The 18,691-nt window shown below is 45.1% G+C and overlaps 1 protein-coding gene across 2 annotated transcripts in view; it reads right to left on the minus strand.

Annotated features, from left to right (window-relative positions):
- LOC144608440 (ciliary microtubule inner protein 2A-like) overlaps positions 1 to 13,220 on the minus strand; it is a 46,528-nt gene extending 33,308 nt beyond the window's left edge. For both annotated transcript variants that reach the window (XM_078426212.1, XM_078426211.1), the window contains exons 1-5: positions 13,108 to 13,220; positions 8,456 to 8,676; positions 3,829 to 3,977; positions 1,441 to 1,576; positions 12 to 106 (exon numbers count right to left, since the gene is read on the minus strand). In XM_078426212.1, the coding sequence (XP_078282338.1) occupies positions 12 to 106; positions 1,441 to 1,576; positions 3,829 to 3,977; positions 8,456 to 8,676; positions 13,108 to 13,160 (654 nt within the window). In that variant the 5' untranslated portion in view covers positions 13,161 to 13,220. The remainder of the gene's footprint in view (positions 1 to 11; positions 107 to 1,440; positions 1,577 to 3,828; positions 3,978 to 8,455; positions 8,677 to 13,107) is intronic.
- Between the last annotated feature and the right edge of the window lie 5,471 nt (positions 13,221 to 18,691).

The raw sequence follows: 18,691 nt of genomic DNA on the forward strand, positions 1-18,691 counted from the left end.
ACTGCAGAGACCTGTTTGCGCTGAAACTTGTCCATGGCACTCTTCACCCGTTCTTGGTAAGGATGTGCAAATTCGTTGGCAATACGTGGAATAAATCCAGTGTAACCTACAACAAGCAAAAAAAGGAAAGGGTACAGAGGAGTCGATACCATCAAACACTCGGGCTGTTGTATTGTGGTTATGCACTCAGTTCATTGGTTCCTTGCTGGCCCTCCATATGGATAACATTCTGTACCCTCCTCCACGTATGTATTAGATATCTTGTCTGTTCCCGGTGGATTACATCTCCTGCACTTCCCTTCCTGCAAACTACATTTCCTGGTTAATCTATGAGCCATGGTCGCTCTCCAGTAGATGACAGTCTCACTGGTGATAACATTTCACATTAAGGCTATAATTTCTTTCTTGGGACATTGTAAAACAACCTAAGATTCGCCTTAAAATATGGAACTCGGCTGCCGATGCTAAAAACAAGCAATTAACTTTTATTAGGCCTTCAAATTCAACAAAATCCCACTCTCCAAGCCACAGCCCCTCCTACCTACCTCAGTCTAAAGCCCCTCATACCCTCTTTCCATCCACAGCCCTTTGTAACCTCCATCCATCCCACTGTCCCTTCTACCATCTTAACTATCCTACAATCCCTCTAATCTTCCCTCCAACAGCCCCTCACCATGTCCCTCAAGCCTACTTTATTTTGTAATACCGTTAATATCAGGCAACAACTACATGCCAAAACGTCAAAGACTGCACCCATCTCTAACCCTATCTTTTAAACTTGGTTTTCACTGTTGATTTCACTGAATTTCTTCTGTCATTAGAAATACAGCTAATTACCCTTTACATCTTTCCTTTTCTCCACTCTGCTTTCCTTCCTAAGAAATAATTCCACTCGTCCACTTTAGGTGAAAATGCTCCTCTGACCTCTTTCAAGTTATCTGAATTAAATCACAATGTACTAGACTGAAATCATGCAATGTGATTTGGCAAAGTTTAATAGACAAGTGGTTGGACAAAAGCCAGAGATGGGGGGAAAAAAAGTAAGTCAAAAGGATTGAAGAGTTACAAATTGTGATGCCAGAGGAAGGAATGTAAGTGGAGGGGGAATGGAGAAATAGGTATGAGTCTTTTTTTTGCGGGGTGGGGGGGGGGGGGGGAATTGTTGGAAGTCATGTAAATTTGGAGAATAAAATGTTCATATTGCGTTGCAAGCTACCCAAGCAGAATATGAAGTGCTGTTCCTCCAGTTTGTTTTTGGCCTCACTCTGGCAATGGAGGAGGCCCATGATAGAAACGTCAGTATGGGAATGGGAAGGGTATGGGAATGGGAAGGGGAGTTAAAATGTTTAGCCACCAGGAGATTCGGGAATATGCTTTGGTTAATTTGGACATGTCGCCTCTCTGTCTCACCAGTTTTTCAAGATTGCTCTTGTCACCTACCTGCAATACCTCTTCTCTGCAGTTCAGAAGGTTGGGTGGTAAAAAGGTGTTTGTCCTTGTACAGATGAGTCCAGGTTATCGGATCCACATTTGCAGCTACAGGTTTCAGTGGCCTGTTCTCATTGACGGATACCAGCTAAAGATGGGCAAGTCACCATATAAGGCAGAGTTAATTTCACATTTATATTGCTGATGTGAGTATCAGCACTCTTCCTCTGTACACTGTAATTGTATTGTCTTTCTGCTAACTGGTTAGCACCCAACATAAGCTTTTCACTGTACACGTGACAATAAACTAAACTAATTCCTGAGGTTGCTGTAGATGGAATTGATCACTACTTTTCTGTGGCACATCTCTCTGTTCTACTATCCAATGTCTCAGCGTTTCATGACATCAGGTGTGAATGTTAACCATACAAAATTTTCAAGGGTTCATTGAGGTGGATATATGGAGGATATCTTCCCTAACTCTGGAATTTAAATTTTGGGATCACAGTTTCAGAATAAGCAATAGATCATTTAGGTTCTTACATTGGTGTTCCCTTGTATGGAATATTGCATAGCCAATGTTTTCATTATCAGAATATTTATCCTTTACTGTAATACATTATCCAATGAGCTTTAATGCTAATCTTTAATGCTAATGCATGAATAGGATGGGTTTAGATGAGACGTGTTGGCAGGTTGGGTCAAAGTGCCTGTGTCCACACTCTGACTATAATCTGGGTGAGACATTGGGAATGCACCACCTTCTGATTTTAGCCACCCTGTGTCATCCTCAATTATATCTGATAGGTACAGATTGCATAACTACTGCTTAAAGCTTAGTTACACCAACAATGGCCCACTACTCCCTTCTTGGAAGAACTGCTTCTTCTTTCTCCTTAGAGTTTGACAATGAATCCTGCATTGTTGGCCCTGTCCAGCTACAAGCAAACTGGTTGCCTAAACTCACTTCATCTTTAACTCTAGATAACAGGTATTGATCCTATTATTCTTGGTTAGGAATTGAACATGGGTCTCTTCCTACTCCCTGTAATGTAAATATTTCTTCCATTGTTCATAAGTTATAGGAGCAGAACTACTCAATTCAGCCCATCAAGTCGACACCATTCAATCATGGCTGATCTATCTTTCCCTCTCAGACTCCATTCTCCTGCTTTCTCTCCATGACCAGACACACGTACTAATCAAGAATCTGTCAATCTTCGCCTTCAAAATATTAATTGACTTGGCCTCCACAGCCATCTGGAAATGAATTCCACAGGAGGAGGAGCCAGCGCTGCCCTCGCAGCTGCGGCTTGCCTGCAGTCCATCTGTCTTTTGTGTTTTTTGTTGTTTTTGTATGAATTGTAGTTTTAATATGATGTAGTGTTTGTAGGTTATGTGGGTGGGGGTGGGAGGGAACGGGAACTGTAAAAATTCTCTCCCGAACGGAGACGCGACCTTTGTTTCTGTGTCGTGTCTCCGTTCCCGCTGCGGCCTACCACCGGCCATGCACCTGGGACCACCTGGGCTCTGGTTCGCAGAGCCCGTGGCCCGGACTCACCACCTGCGGCGCTGGCCGCCTTCGGATGCTGCGGGAGCGGCTGCGACTCGTCTCCAGAGGCTCCGGCGTGGGCCGCGTGGATGTTGGAAGCCCGCAGGCCCCTGGGTGGGGGCCGACATTGGGAGCTCCGGCAGCGGCAGCGACAACGTCTTCGCCCGCACCGAATCGCGGGGCTTGGGTCGGCCCACCGCGGACCTTTCACTGACCGGCGCGGCCTGAATCAGGCTGCGGACCTTTCGCCACCCGGCGGGGGCTTCAATGTCGGGAGCCCCGACGTGGCAACTCCAACAGCCTGACCATGGGAGAAGACGGCAGGGAAGAGAAAAATACATTCTGGCCTTCCCTCACAGTGAGGAGGTGACTGGAGGAGACACTGTGATGGATGTTTCTTTTGTTTGGTGTTAGTTTATGATTGTATGTGTTATTGCATTTTTATTGATTATTCTTATTGGTCTTAGTGTTTCAACTGCGGGTAATGTTTCATTTCACTACACATTTATGTGTATGTGACAAATAAACGACTATTGACTATTGAGATTTGCCACCCTCTAACTAAAGAAATTCCTCCTCATCACATTTCTAAAGGTACGATATTTTATTCTGAGGCGAAAGCCTCTGGTCCTAGACACTTCCACTAGTGGAAAATTCCTCTCCACATCCACTCTATCCAGGCCTTTCACTATTTGGTAAGTAGTTTAAGTAGAATGTAAATTTTCTCCATGGTATTTTGTAAAAGGTTAAGGAACAAAGCATTTCTTCCCCAGCCCATTTTGTGGTGCTGCTGGCAAAGTGAGTTGAAGTTTAGTTTTGCAACTTCCCTTAGCATCCCACAGTGATACCTTTCTTCTCCCATCCACATAGGTGATGAACTCGGGCTCTTTCATTTTCTGTATGTATTCCATCTGGCGTCTTCGCAAGTCCAGTCCTGACTCCAGGGTCTCCTTGTAGTAGCTCCCACCATATTTGAATAACTTTTGAGGGATGTAGCCTGTAAAGAAAAGACATTGAGGGATGAGAAAATTGAGTGGTCATCGCTGCTCCATCATTTGGATGGGGAAGTCTTCCTTCAACTTAAGGAGAGTGAAGTACAAAGGGCTAGAAATTATGTATTTGCTGTGTAAGGATTTGATTGGACACAGTTTTCAGCGTTGGGCACTGTTCATCGGGAAGGCTTTAAAGGGGCACTGCATGAATCCACCAACATGTATCCCTTATGTATCTATACACTGCAAATGGATCGATTGTAATTGTGTATTATCTTTCTGCTGACTGGTTAACACAGAACAAAAGCTTTTCACTGTACCTCGGTACATGTGACACTAAACTAAACATGCTACTGGTCCTGAAACAAGAGTGTTTAATTGTCATGCACCAGATATGAACTAGAACAATTACATTCTAATAGATAGGGGGCCAGGTAGGTAAATATGCACTGGAGTATTAATTATTCTAACTAAACTAGATCAGTGATGGAAATGGGCGGGGTACGCAGGGGGACGGCGTTCCCCTAGTTTTCAATCTCCAGCTTGGGTTTAATGAGCACTGCAGAAAGACTCGAGTCGTTTATCACTTTATTCAACTCAGACAAAAACAATTTGTTAACTGCCACTGTTAGCACTTGTTAACAGCCAGTAGTTAACAGGTAGTAGTTATACAGTGTGTCATCAATACATCGATCCACATTCCTCAGTAAATGTAATTGTGTTTTGACCATGTATTAATGACACCGCGTTCCTTTGAATAAAATTCAAGGAAGAATTTCTTAAACTCACTGTCAGGGCTACCGGATCGCGAGCATGGGCTGTCGAGTCACGTTATTTTATTATTCCACGTTATTTTATCTGCCTCTGTGCCTCTCTGCCGCTGTGCCTCAGTTTCAGTTAAATTAGAATGGATGGGGAGAAAATTAAATAAGTAGTACCAATAGTTTTTTCCATCCTAAATCGTGAGTATGGGGAGAAGGCAGGAACGGGGTACTGATTGAGAGTGATCAGCCATGATCGCATTGAATGGCGGTGCTGGCTCGAAGGGCTGAATGGCCTACTCCTGCACCTATTGTCTATTGTGAGTGGTGAATATTTTATTGTGGGTGGTTATATTTAGCAAAACAATAGTGCAAGCGGAAATATTTTATTATATATCACTATCAAATTTTATTATATATCACTATCAAATCACTATCAAATATCTATCAATTTCAGATTTGTGTATCCCTGTGAAAATGAGCATACTGAGATACTTTGAAAGACAGCGTTTTCAAATCGATGAAGAAATAAATGATAATGAAAACACTCAGCCAGAAAAGAAGGCAAAATTACTTGAAAATGATAATGTAACTGATGCAGCTGTTTCACCTGTTGCTGCATGTGAAGACATTTCGAAAGATATTGAAAAATGTGATCTTCCAGACTGTTGGACACAAGAAATGTACTTAAACAAAAAGAAAGAATATCCCTGGCTAATTGTTAAAAACAGAAAACTAGGATGCAGTGTATGCAGCAAGTGTCATCTTGGACTTGAACGAACACAAGGAATTCATTTGTCTCGTGAGTGGTGCAGTGTTAATGTAGTAGGAGTGAGTGATGACAAAGTAAAACAGTTAATGAGTTTAAGAAAAAAGATGTTTAAGCACAAAAATAGTGAAGCTCACATCAGATGCCAAAAAATCAATGAAACAGCTGGAAAAAAAAGCAATCGAAAATGTAGTGTATATGTCACTGAAAAGGACAAAGCAAAAACAGGTCGAGTTTTTAGAACTGTATATAATATTGTACACAAAGGTAGGCCCTACACAGATATGTCTTCTGATATTGAACTGCAAGAAAGAAACGGCATCGACTTGGGGTACGTTCTACACTCTCGTAAGTCATGTGCAGATGTTTCTCACCACATAGGGAACCAGATGCGAAAGACTGGTGGAAAATATAATTTCAAAACAATCTAAAATGTCTATTATGATTGATGAATCTACCACTATTAATGGGAAAACTGTTCTAGTAGTCTGCTTGAGAGCAGCAGTTGGTGAATCTTCCCAACCTATATCATTCTATTTTGACTTAGAACATATGAAACTTGGTGCAAATGCAAAATCTATATATGATGGGCTTTTAAGTTGCTTACAAAGAGGTGGTTTTTCAATACAGTACCTAAAAGAAAATGTGATATCACTTGTAACTGATGGTGCATAAGTAATGTTAGGAGGAAATGCAGGGGTTGCAAAACTAATTTCTTGATGATTTCCCTAATACAACTATTTGCACTGTGCCAGTCAGGCTTGAACTCAGTGTAGGTGATGCAATAAATGAAGTTGCAGGTTTGAATCATTTTCAGATATTTTGTGATCAATTGTATTCCTTATATCATAGGTCTCCTAAGAATCAGGATGAGTTAACTGCATGTGCCAAGGCGCTCTTCACTGTCAACTGTTGAAAATTGGTCGTGTTTTCAGTGTGAGATAGGTTGCTTCGTCTTACCGAACTGTAAAGGCAATGTGGCAGTCTTATAAAGCTATTTGGGAGCATTTTGGAAAAGCACGCTGTGATGCTTCAAGATCTAATGCAGAGAGAGCAAAGTACGAGGGGCTGAAAAAAGTATTAGCGTCATCAGCTTTCGTAAATAATTTGGGCTTGTTGATGGACAGTTTGCTAGAGTTGGCTGAACTTTTCACTTGAACTGCAGAACTGAAATTGTACACTTAGTAAAGCACATGACAATAGACAATAGGTGCAGGAGTAGGCCATTCGGCCTTTCAAGCCAGCACCACAATTCAATGGGATCATGGCTGATCATTCTCAATCAGTACCCCGTTCCTGCCTTCTCCCCATACCCCCTGACTCCGCTATCCTTAAGAGCTCTACCTAGCTCTCTCTTGAATGCATTCAGAGACTTGGCCTCCACTGCCTTCTGAGGCAGAGAATTCCATAGATTTACAACTCTGACTGAAAAAGTTTTTCCTCATCTCCGTTCTAAATGGCCTACCCCATATTCTTAAACTGTGGCCCCCTGATTCTGGACTCCCCCAACATTGGGAACATGTTTCCTGCCTCTTACGTGTCCAACCCCTTAATAATCTTATGTTTCGATGAGATGCCCTTTCATCCTTCTAAATTCCAGTGTATACAAGCCTAGCCGCTCCAGTATTTCAACATACGACAGTCCTGCCATTCTGGGAATTAACCTAGTAGGATGACCAATGAGGAAATTAAGCGAACTATCAAGGTTCTTGAATGTCAAATAGAGAAGCTAGGAAAATTGTATACTGAAGTGGAGAAAGCAACAAGTCAGATGATATTTAATGGAATACATTTGAGAGCTGGTAAAGTACCTACTATACATAGACAACAGTTTTTGAGGAGTTTGGTCAATAATGTGAAATCTAGGCTGCTTGAATCTACAACAGCTTCCAATGATAAATGTAAAAAGTTAATTAACAAGTCGAAATATTTAGATATTAACAATATTCCAGAAGATTCACTTTTTACTTTTGGGGATAATGATGCAGAAGAAATGGCAGAACAATTTGGCTTAAATGGTTGGCTTTATGTCAGAGCCTTCAGAGAATTCAAGGAATCTAAAGGGAAGATAGTTTCTGCAGATTTTCAGCAGCTGGTAACGGCTGTAAATACAATTCCGGTATCAACAGCAGAATGTGAAAGAAGCATCAGTGGCATGAATTTCTGCATGTCACCACAACGTGCAAGATTTCAAACTGATCATCTCAACTCTTCTATTTATTAAGTTGGTGGGATCGCCTCTGCCAACCCCGAAGAATATGTGAGGACATGGCTTCTTAGTGGCAGAAGGCGTGCTGAAAGAAAGAGGAGGTGACAGAAAAAAATGGAGATTATATACCATTATGAAACATTTTGTAATGTAAACAGAGAGAGATGCCAGAAAGCAGCTATGACATATAATACACAATAAACTATATTATAAATACACAATAAGCAAGTTATGCATTCTTGTACTCTTACATGGGTATGACCGCACATTAAAAAATCCCCCCCCCCTTCCTCCCCAACCTCAGCCTCACGGACCTTAGAGTATCCCTAGTTCCTAGAACCCATTTCCATCACTGAACTAGATATTCCTGAACCATGATAAGTTAAAAAAAATTATCAGTGGATCTGTGCTGAGGTGGAGTTGTGCTTAGTGTTGTACAGTGTGGTTCAAGAACCAGATGGTGGATGGAAAGAAGCTGTTCTTGACCTTAAAAGGTAATGGTTCTCAGGTTTCTGTACCTGTTTCCCAATGGTTGCAGTGAGATGATAGCATAGTCTGTATTGTCAATTTGTACTGTTTGCCACCTACTGTGTAACTGCTTGCATTTAGGGAAGGAGGGCATGGAGGCTATTGTTTATCTTTGCTTAATAACAGAGGGGAGGCGATGGGTGACTGGGAAAATTGAGGGGCTATTGGCGAAAGCTCCTGTAAGCATTGCTCCTCTGTCCTGTCAATTCTGCTTACCAGTATAACCGGGAACAAGTTTCTGTGGGTGGATCTGGTCAGACACATCAGGCATACAGTATTCCTCATCTTCTGGAAAACACTGTTCTGGAGGTTGTGTCGTTGGCCCCAGGATCGATTGGTCGGCTCTTGATTTTTTGGGATCCTTCAGGATATCATGAGTAGTCCTTCCATAGGTCTTGCCAAACCGGAATGGGAATGTCTGGGAGTATCCTCCATATCTGCATGGGGGCAAAAGTAAATGTCATTTCACAAGCAGCCTGCGGATAGTAACGCTGAACTACAGAATTAAATGGCAAATAAACAGCCGATTTGGCCCACCGTGTCCATGCCAGCCATCTATTCTATTTCCATTTACCAGCACTTGGTCTGTGGCCTTCTTTGCCGTGACAATTCAAGTGCTGGTTGGAATACTCTGAATGTTGTTGGGGTACCAGCCACCTTGGCATGAAAATCTTCCAATCTCTAAACCACCTACGCTTTACCCTTAACCTATGCCTTCAAATTTCAGATACTTCTGCTTTGGGGAAATGTTTGTCAGTAGCGATCAATCGTATCTTTGCACTTCATGATTTTGTATACTTTAATCAAGTCACCCATGCAGCCCCCTGCACAAAAACAAACACAGCCGATTCAATCTCCCCCAATCACCCAGAGCAACTAATTCCATCTCTTGGTTTGAGGTGACTTAAGGGATGCTTAAGGGAGACTGGAGAATCCTATTCTAATTTCATCCCATTATTTTTTTCCTCCCTCGTTCCCAGAAAACAGGGTCTGTGCCCTACTTCTGAGCAGATGTTTTTTTGAACCTGGATTGGGAGACTGGACATACACAGTGAATGGCAGGGCTCAGGGGAGTGTTGTTGAACAGAGAGGTCCAGGGGTACAAATACGTAGTTCCCTGAAAGTGGCAACACGTTTGGACAGTGGCCAAGGAGGCATATTGCATGCTTGCCTTTATTGAGTACAAGAGTGAGAACGTTATGTTACAGTTGTGCAAAACGTAGGTTAGGCTGCACTTGCAGTATTGTGTGCAGTTCTGATCACCACATTACAGGAAAAATGTGATTAAGCTAGAGATGGTGCAAAAAAAATTCTCAAGGATGTCTGGATTGGAGGCTCGAGTATAAGAAGAAGTTAAAATAGCTGGGTCTGTTTTTCCTGGAACAAAGAGTGTGAGTGGCAATGTGATAGAAGTATACAAAATTACGAGAAGCATAGATAGGATAGATTATCAGTTTGAAAAGGACTCAAATGCTGGAGTAACTCAACGGGTCAGGAAGCATCTGGAGAACATGAATAGGCGACGTTCCGGGTCAGGACCCTTCTTCAAATTTCAAAACATTACAAAATGGTAGCTTTTGTGTACCTGGACTCTGAAAGACATTTAATATGCCTCAGGAACATTACTCAATCTAAAAGATTCTGGATTGAAGGTAATATAATAGCACAAATAGAAAATTTAGGTCATTTTTACACAGATGGATGGAACTAAACGAGCAGCCAGTGTTGGGAGCCACATCTTTCTGCCTACATTAGTGTCTTGGCTGAAGAGCACATTGTGTTGAAATTTGCTGACAATATAAATGTAGCTGAGGAAAAGGTTGAGGACATGACGAGGCTGCAGAGGGATATGGACAGGTGAAGCAATGCCGCAAAAAGATGGCAGATTGCGTGTAATGTGGGGTTATCCACATTGGCAGGAAGAAGAAGGAAGCAGAATCTTGTTTGAATGGTGAGAGGTTGCAAGATGCTGCTGTACAGAGGGAGTGGTGGTTGTCTTTATTTGTGAAATGATGTGTGACTACTGAAGGCTCTAATGACCTGGAAAAGATTTTCTTCGAGGTCATGGCAACATTTTCCAGCATCATTCACATTTCAGAAAAAGATGCAAAGTGCTAGAATAATTCAGCAGGTCAGTCAGTATCTCTCGACAACATAGGTGACATTTTGTGTCGAGACCCATAGTTGAGAGAGGAAGCTGGGAGAGGGGAGGGATAGGACAAAGTGATGGGTAGATACAGGTGAGGGATGTTTTTGATAGACATGGTTGAACAAAGGCCAGAGATGAAAAGACAAAAGGTTGAGATAAGGACAAAATTGGATTTCTCTGCAACTGTTTCTGTTGGATAAAATGAATAGTGCACATAGGTTGTGATAGCTACACACAGTGGATGGTGCACACATCTTCCAATAGTTTACTGAAAGCACACACAGGGTTAAATGTAACCCTGATCGGTCTGTGGCCTTGTACACCTACTACTGAGTCTGACACCTGTAGTTTGTATCAAGGCTGGTTTTGTGCAGCCCTGGGCTAAAATATGTTAATCTCACCATGAACCAAATGGTGTCATAAACACCAGCACCATCACAATGACCCTGAGCCCCTTCACTTTCCCCTACTCAAAGTCATGTTTATCTTCCTCACAGATCTGGATATCAATCTTCTCCTCCCCTGCAACAATGCCAAACTGCTGAGTCACGTGTGATCCCTCCTCAGCATTGGTGTTCACACCAGCCTCCCTGGGTTCCCTCCACTCCAGGGCAGCTGGATGGACCATACAGGCACCATTCAGAGCCCAAGAAGCTCATCCCAATGCATCATCCCAGCGCCCGTGCTCCCATCCCCTTTACCTCATCACTGGAACATCACAATTGCATATCACTCAGCCCCCAGCTATCTCTAACTTGCCAGCCACACACACAGGCCGGTAAATCTACACATTCATTGTTACACACTCTACCAAGTCAGTAATTATACTGACCAGTGCAAATAAATATGAACAGAACTCACTCAATGATACACACACACTCGGTAAATGCATAATAGTTATATAGATTAAATAGCACAAACTATTTAAAACCTGTACACATTGAAGAGACGAATGGGAAATTTCTTGTCCTAATGCTTCCTGAATGAGATGGAAGGAAGCGAGCGATCTGCCACAAAGTCTCGCCACTGCGGTGTCGATAACTTGAAATGCAGAGAGGAACATTCCAGCAGTTTCTCACGGAATCAGGATGGAAGAAAAATGGACAGCCATCCAGAGAAAGCATTGGGAGTGGGGGTGGGTGACCATAATCTGAACCAAAGATGTGTGTGTTGAGGAGGAGGCAAAGAAGGGGAATCTAGCAAGGGAATTGAGCTCAACACCTAAACCCTGACAAAGGCATGGTATGAAAAAGTGAAAAGACAGGATGAGGGATGAAGATGGGACTGTGGGGAGGAAGGAGCCCATGAAGAGAAAGAAGCTCTGGTGCCAGGTAGGGAGTCGTGTCAGTTGGTGGGTGCAGAATAGAACATGGGCTGCAGACTAGTGGTGGGATGTAACAGGTGACTGCCTGAGGATATCAATCATCATCTGCAGGAGACAGCTGGAGGACACCTCCCCAATAAAATGGCCCCAAACAGGAGCAGAGACAGGCAATGTTACTGGGGTGGTGAGTCTGAGTTTAATTTATTGTCACGTGTACCGACGTACAGTGAAAAGCTTTTATTGCATGCTAACCAGTCAGCGGAAAGACAATACATAATTACAATCGAGCCATTCACAGTGTATAGATACATGATAACGTAAATAACATTTCGCACAAGACACTCCCAAGAGTTTCCAATGTGATAGAAACATAGAAAATAGGTGCAGGAGTAGGCCATTCGGCCCTTCGAGCCAGATAGATAGTAGCTCAGGACTACTCTCTAGTTGTGGTTACTTGGTTCAGTTGCCTGATAACAATTGGGAAGAAATTGCCCCTGAATCTGGAGGTGTGCATTTTCACACTTCTATACCTTTTTGCCCGATAGGAGAGGGGGGACGAGGAAGTTGCCAGGGTGCGACTGGTCCTTGATTATGCTGCTGGCCTTGCCGAGCCAGTGTGAAGTATAAATGGAGTCGATGGAGGGGAGGTTGGTTTGTATGATGGTCTGGCTGCATCCACAATTCTCTGCAATTTCTCAGTCTTGCGTGGAGTGGTCCCAAACCAAAGATACTAGAGGAGCAAGATGAGCCACTCCATTGAAATTGCCGATACTGAAGTGTAGTAGGCAAAGGAGCGGAACGTCCGCCATTTTAGTAGGCAAAACCCACCGTTCGCTATGCCTCTCGCAGTGTGATCAATGTTTTGGGGGAACAGTATGTGTGATGATACCATTAAAATACAGAATATAATCTATCAATTCACAGATTTTTGTTATTTTTCTTTTTAAATGTTTGCAAGTTTCTGCCTACTAAAATGGCACCATGGCGTACTGCTTTTTTTAGGGTTGAGCGGTCTATCTTGTTCCTCTAGTATCTTTGTCCCAAACAATGCTGTGATGCATCCAGATAAATAATGTGTATGATGCATTTGTAGAAATTGGTGAGAGTTGTTGGGGACATGCTGAACTTCATAAACCTTCCTAAGAGGGGGTGAATGGGGCAGAGATGTGCAATGTTACTGAGCTGGTGACGGATGAATGGGCAAGACCGCAAGGAATCATTGCTGCTGGTTCTCAACAACTGCTTAATGCAATGATGGCAAAACACAGCAGGTGCTGGAATCTGGGATCTTCGGCAGCTTTGCTGGGCTGACTCAGTGTAAAGGAGTAACGCTATAGTCCGTTGTTTTATTCAACAAGGAAATGCTTCTATTCATAGCCTGAGAGAGCTACTTACCCAGGTATATAATGTGGTTCTGGAGTGAAAAGATGGTGTTTCTTCGTAGTCATGCTCCTAATCCAGGTATGTTATTAACTCGTGACATTTAGGAGACCTGGGGCACAACCCCTTTCCTACTGTCAATGTCAAGTAGTTACTAAGCAACCAGCTGACAGTGCCCATGACAACAGCATTGGCAGCACCACCAGTGAGCAGGTCCTTAACTTGCTGCTTGCCATCGAAGAACACTGACTGGGCAGGGAAAATGATGGGCTCTTCGATCCCCTTCCGCTCCCACTGGCCAAAGATAGGTGTGGATAGCCACGGGCGATTCCTCAAACCAACAGCGGTAAATATCGGCCAGTGTGATGGCCCGCGATCCCACAGGGGACCCTGTGGTAAAAAGACTCGCGCCCATCCAACCCACCGCCGCTTCATGAAGGAGACGTACATCCCGCACGGCAGCCAGGCTTTTCTAACCCTTCTCGCCCACTACGAGGCACGGGCGATGGCACAGGCCGGCCTGGAATGCGTGGGAACGCGCATCCCAACATCAGAGGAGCAGCGAGCTCTGAAGGAAGTCCTCCAGGAAATCGAACAAGGGCCCTCAACAGCAGCTGACCAGGCCCAGGCCAAGGCCCAGGCCAAGGCCAGCCAGAGTGGTCAGGAGGAGACTGGGCAGGACAGCCAAGGAACAGCCAGTGCCCAGGCCCCTGTAGAGGAGCAGATAGCACCCACCCAGGCCCCAGACTACTGCGTGACACACGATCTAAGGCATTGCATGCGTGCAACCACAGGAGGGTTGGGCAGCTCATCGGTTTGCCCCGACACTACCAGGTCTCCAATACCAGGGTTTCAGCCGCAGTGTCCGTGTGAGATGATCACTTTAACTTATTGTCCTTGTAAGCTCATGCATGAAGGTGGAATGGCTGAAGCTCCACAGCAGATGCCAGAAGATCAGCAGGAAACAGAGCCCACAGAACCAGCAGAGCAAACTGCAGCAGAACCAGCAGAGGACACCGATACCGGACCCACACAACCAGCAGAGCCAGATGACACAGCTCCCACAGAAGCAGCAGAGGAGGAGGATGTGGCTTCCCCTGAGCCAGCAGAAGATGCCAATGTGATCTCTCCTGAACCAACTGAGGAGGCAGATGTGGTTTCCCCCACCACAGCAGAAGAGGCTGATGAGGCCCCTGCAGATGTGGTCTCCCCTGAACCAGCAGAGGAGACAGATGTGGTCTCCCCTGAACCAGCAGAGGAGACAGATGTGGTATCCTCTGAACCAGCAGAGGAGACAGATGTGGTGTCCCCTGAACCAGCAGAGGAGACAGATGTGGTGTCCCCTGTACCAGCAGAGGAGACAGATGTGGTCTCCCCTGTACCAGCAGAAGATGCAGATCTGTCCACTGAACCAGCAGAGACAGATATGTCCCCTGTACCAACAGAGGATGATACAGTTATCACAGAGACGATGGAAGCATCTGCCAATGAGCAAGCAGAGAACTGAACTGTGATCACCAGGTAAACATTGACACCTTGGCAGAAAAATTACTCCTTTAAAAAGAAGTGCAAGTCTTAGAAATTATTGTCTGTAAGTATTAATAATTGTGATATTGAGTTAACTCTTTACTGCATAGAATCTGAATCTTGTAGCCTCTGACCTGATGCACAATGCTCCTCCATTCCATCTGGCTGAAGTTCACCTGTGGTATAACACATCTCCCAGGCATTGCACTTCCACAACTATCTAACATTAGGGCACGTAATCAGTAGAAGGGGCTCTTGGTCAGTCCCTCTAGGTTACACATGGTTCTGGTAATGAGTAGCTATACTGTGTGTACAGTGAAGGTCAGACATGGCTTCCCAGCCACTGAGCCCAGTTAGACCATTGAGTGCCATCTCACACCATGGTGCTGGATGTTTTATGACATCACATGGAAGCAACTTTGACATCATAAAGTGAATGTGATGAATCAGAGAGGACATCACGTCAGCTCAAAGAGTGAAATGTAGAAACAAGAACCTGCAGATGCTGGTTTACAAACAAAGACACAAAGTGCTGGAGTAACTCATCAGGTCAGGCAGCATTTCTGGAGAACATGAATAGATGACAATTTGGGTTGGGTTCCTGCTTCAGCCTGAAGAGTCTCAACCTGAAACGTCACCGATCCATGTTCTCTAGGGATGCTGGCTGACCTGCTGAGTTACTCCAGCATGTTGTGAAATGTCACCTATCCATGTTCTCCAGAGATGCTGCCTGACCCACTGAGTAATTCCAGCACTTTGTGTTGTCTTTATCTCAAGGGGGCCGAGTGTACCAGGTCAGTGGGCCAGTGTGCCTCAAAGTTGCCCCTTGCCCATGTTTGGCTGCAGGATGCCAGGGTGTGGGTGCCCTCTGCTGCACTGGGGCCCTGTCCTTGTTGCACAGGTGGGGTCCCCACGCTGCTATCATCCTGGAATGGGCTACAATGCAAACTGCCGGCGGGCTGTGCAGCCTGCAGTTTTTGATTCCTCGAGGCCAGTAATACAGAAATAAAAACCTAAGAGAGCAGGAGTAGGCCATTTGGCCCCTCAAGGTTGCCCCGCCATTCAACATATAACCACTGATCTTCCCAGGCCCCTGCCAATCTTCCACTTCACTAATTGATCCAGGCTGTAGGAAGAGGCAGCTCGTACCTTACCTTGCCTCATCAGCACTGGACTGGTGAGAGCTGCCTCCCTCTGCATCCTGCCCGAATCAGTAGGGAGGGCAACTTCTAGCTGATTGTATCTGGATGATGGTGTACAGGAATGTGAGGGCTGTGGGCGGAAGATGCAGCTGCGGTGTTCAGTTTAGTGATACAGTGTGGCAGCAGGTCCTTCATCCCACCGAGTCCACACCGACCAGCAATCCCCACACATTAACACTATCCTACACTAGGGACAATTTTTACATTTACACTGCTAATTAACCTGGAGTGTGGGAGGAAACCGAAGTTTTCGGAAAAAACCCAAGCATGTCAGGGAGAGAACGTACAAACTCCGTACAGACAAGCACCCGTAGCCAGGATCGAACTGTAAGCGCTATAAAGCAGCAACTCTACTGCTGCGCCACCGTGCCGCTCAGTGCTGGGACACTGTCTGACCCACACCCAGTATTGGGACACTGACCCACACCCAGTATTGGGACACTGACCCACACCCAGTATTGGGACACTGACCCACAGACCCAGTATTGGGACACTGACCCACACCCAGTATTGGGACACTGACCCACACCCAGTATTGGGACACTGACCCACAGACCCAGTATTGGGACACTGACCCACACCCAGTATTGGGACACTGACCCACAGACCCAGTATTGGGACACTGACCCACAGACCCAGTATTGGGACACTGACCCACAGACCCAGTATTGGGACACTGACCCACACCCAGTATTGAGACACTGACCCACACCCAGTATTGAGACACTGACCCACAGACCCAGTATTGGGACACTGACCCACACCTAGTATTGAGACACCGTCTGACCCACTGGGAAAGTACCCTGTGGCGAGTGTCTAACCCAGTGCTATGGTTTGTGCATCATTTTATCTTTCACTTTCCGACAAGCTCAATAATGATCTGTTTGTTTCTTGACCAGCCACCCCGGGTCATCATCCCCCTCTCAGGTATTGCTGTCAAACACTTCTTCCTGCTTGCAACAACAACAACAACAACAAAAAGGGAATCTGGGACACTGGTAAGTCTTGATGCTCTCTCACTAACTGTTGCCACCATAACTTTTCCAAAATGAGAATGTGGCATTAAATAAAACACAGGACATGTTCTAGCCCCCTATATGGTTGCGGCTTGCTGTAGCCGTAGGGATCCAGCTGCGACAATAAGAATCCAGCTGTGGCCATCGGTAATCCAGCTGTGGCCATCGGCAACAGAGTGCTACTGGAGTTTGTAGTCAGCGAGATGAGCCTGCAGGGGTATGAACTCGTGTCCCTGGGACTTAAGAGCCCCCGTTCCACTCTCCCACCGTCTGTCATGCTGTAAAGACTGCAGTTAACTGACTTGCTGCAGGTGGTAACAGTTAACCTTTGTGCATTCTCTTTCAGGAAGTCAAGATGGACACTGCCACCTGCTGGCGGACACTATCCTTGCCGACAGTCACTCTCCCTGACCATCACGGGAGAGGCAATAAAGATCAGCAGCAGCCACAATGAGTTCTCCCTAGCATTTTTCCCTTTGGTTAGTTACTAGTGTGGCCAGTGCCTGTGAGATTTATCCACACAGAATGGCGACAAAGGTCAATTCCAGTGCCATTGATATCATCTTAGTGAGTGGAATGTCTTGCAGTAACATCTATGCAATTGGTTAAACTGGCACGATTATTATTATTCTCCTTCCTATTCATGCACAGACCTTTCCTCCCTCGGTCTCCATTGTCAGAATAAGGCTAAACGCAAATTGGAGGAACAGCATCTCATATTTCGCTTGGGCAGCTTACAGCTCAGTGACATGATATTGATCTCTCTCACTTCCAGGTAGCCCCGGCATTCCCTCACTCTCTACCCCTCCCCCACCCAAGTCGCACCAGCTTCTCATTTTCACCCAACAAACAGCTAATGACGGCCTGTTTCCTTTATTATTGTTACTTTTCTGCGTATCTTTCATTCATTGTTCCTTATCTCTCCACATCATTGTCTATCTCTCTTGTTTCCTTATTCCTAACCAGTCTGAAGAAGGGTCTCGGCCCGAAACGTCACCCATTCCTTCTCCAGAGATGCTGCCTGTCCTGCTGAGTTACTCCAACATTTTGTGTCGATCTTCACGATTATTATTAGTTTATTTAGGTTTAAAAGGCATTGCCAGCATATCCCAGATTACAAAACACAACTGGGTGACAGTTAGTGCAGTGGCTGTTCTCCTGGGCTGATGGTAGTGGTGGAGTGAGGGACAATCTCTCAGGTGGTGGTGGGCAAGGTCTACAGCATCTCACAGATGCAAAGTTCTGAGTCTGACCCACTTAGCACAACCGTCGTGTCAACGGTGGAGGGTGTCATCGATGCAAAACCATTTCTCCACAAGGCCTGTGCAGTGATCCCTTGCACAATCTGTCACAGGGAGGTGAGTGAGGATGAGGTACAGGAAGTTTATTTCAATACCTGGCCAGCCCAGACAGTGGTAATGCCAACAGGCCACTTTGGGTGATGCAAGTATCCCAGACAGATTTTATTCAGTGCCCTGGTTACTCCCAGTGCTTCTTCCAAATGTTGACCAGCATGGACAACATTAATTCATCAGCTGAAGGAGTCAGGAGGTGGAAATCACTTTCCTTGCCCGTGTGTGATCCAATACCATGAGACTTCATGTGGAGCTGTCCTGGTGTGGACGGCACTGAACCAGGGCATGAGTGGGAAGACTGGCACCTTCTCCATAAGGTCTGATCCTGTAAGACTCAGATCTATGCTTCACTGCTCTGTGGATCAGTTCTCCCAATTTGCACCAGTCCCCAGACGTTTGTTGGCTGGACTTCGCAAGATCAACCGGCAAAGGGCGACTTCTCCATGCCCAACTTTGGTGGCAGGTTGAGGCCGCGCATTTTTCCAGTGTAATTCCTCAT

The sequence above is a fragment of the Rhinoraja longicauda genome, chromosome 31, assembly GCF_053455715.1.
Source record: "Rhinoraja longicauda isolate Sanriku21f chromosome 31, sRhiLon1.1, whole genome shotgun sequence".
In the NCBI taxonomy this organism is placed as follows: domain Eukaryota; kingdom Metazoa; phylum Chordata; class Chondrichthyes; order Rajiformes; family Arhynchobatidae; genus Rhinoraja; species Rhinoraja longicauda.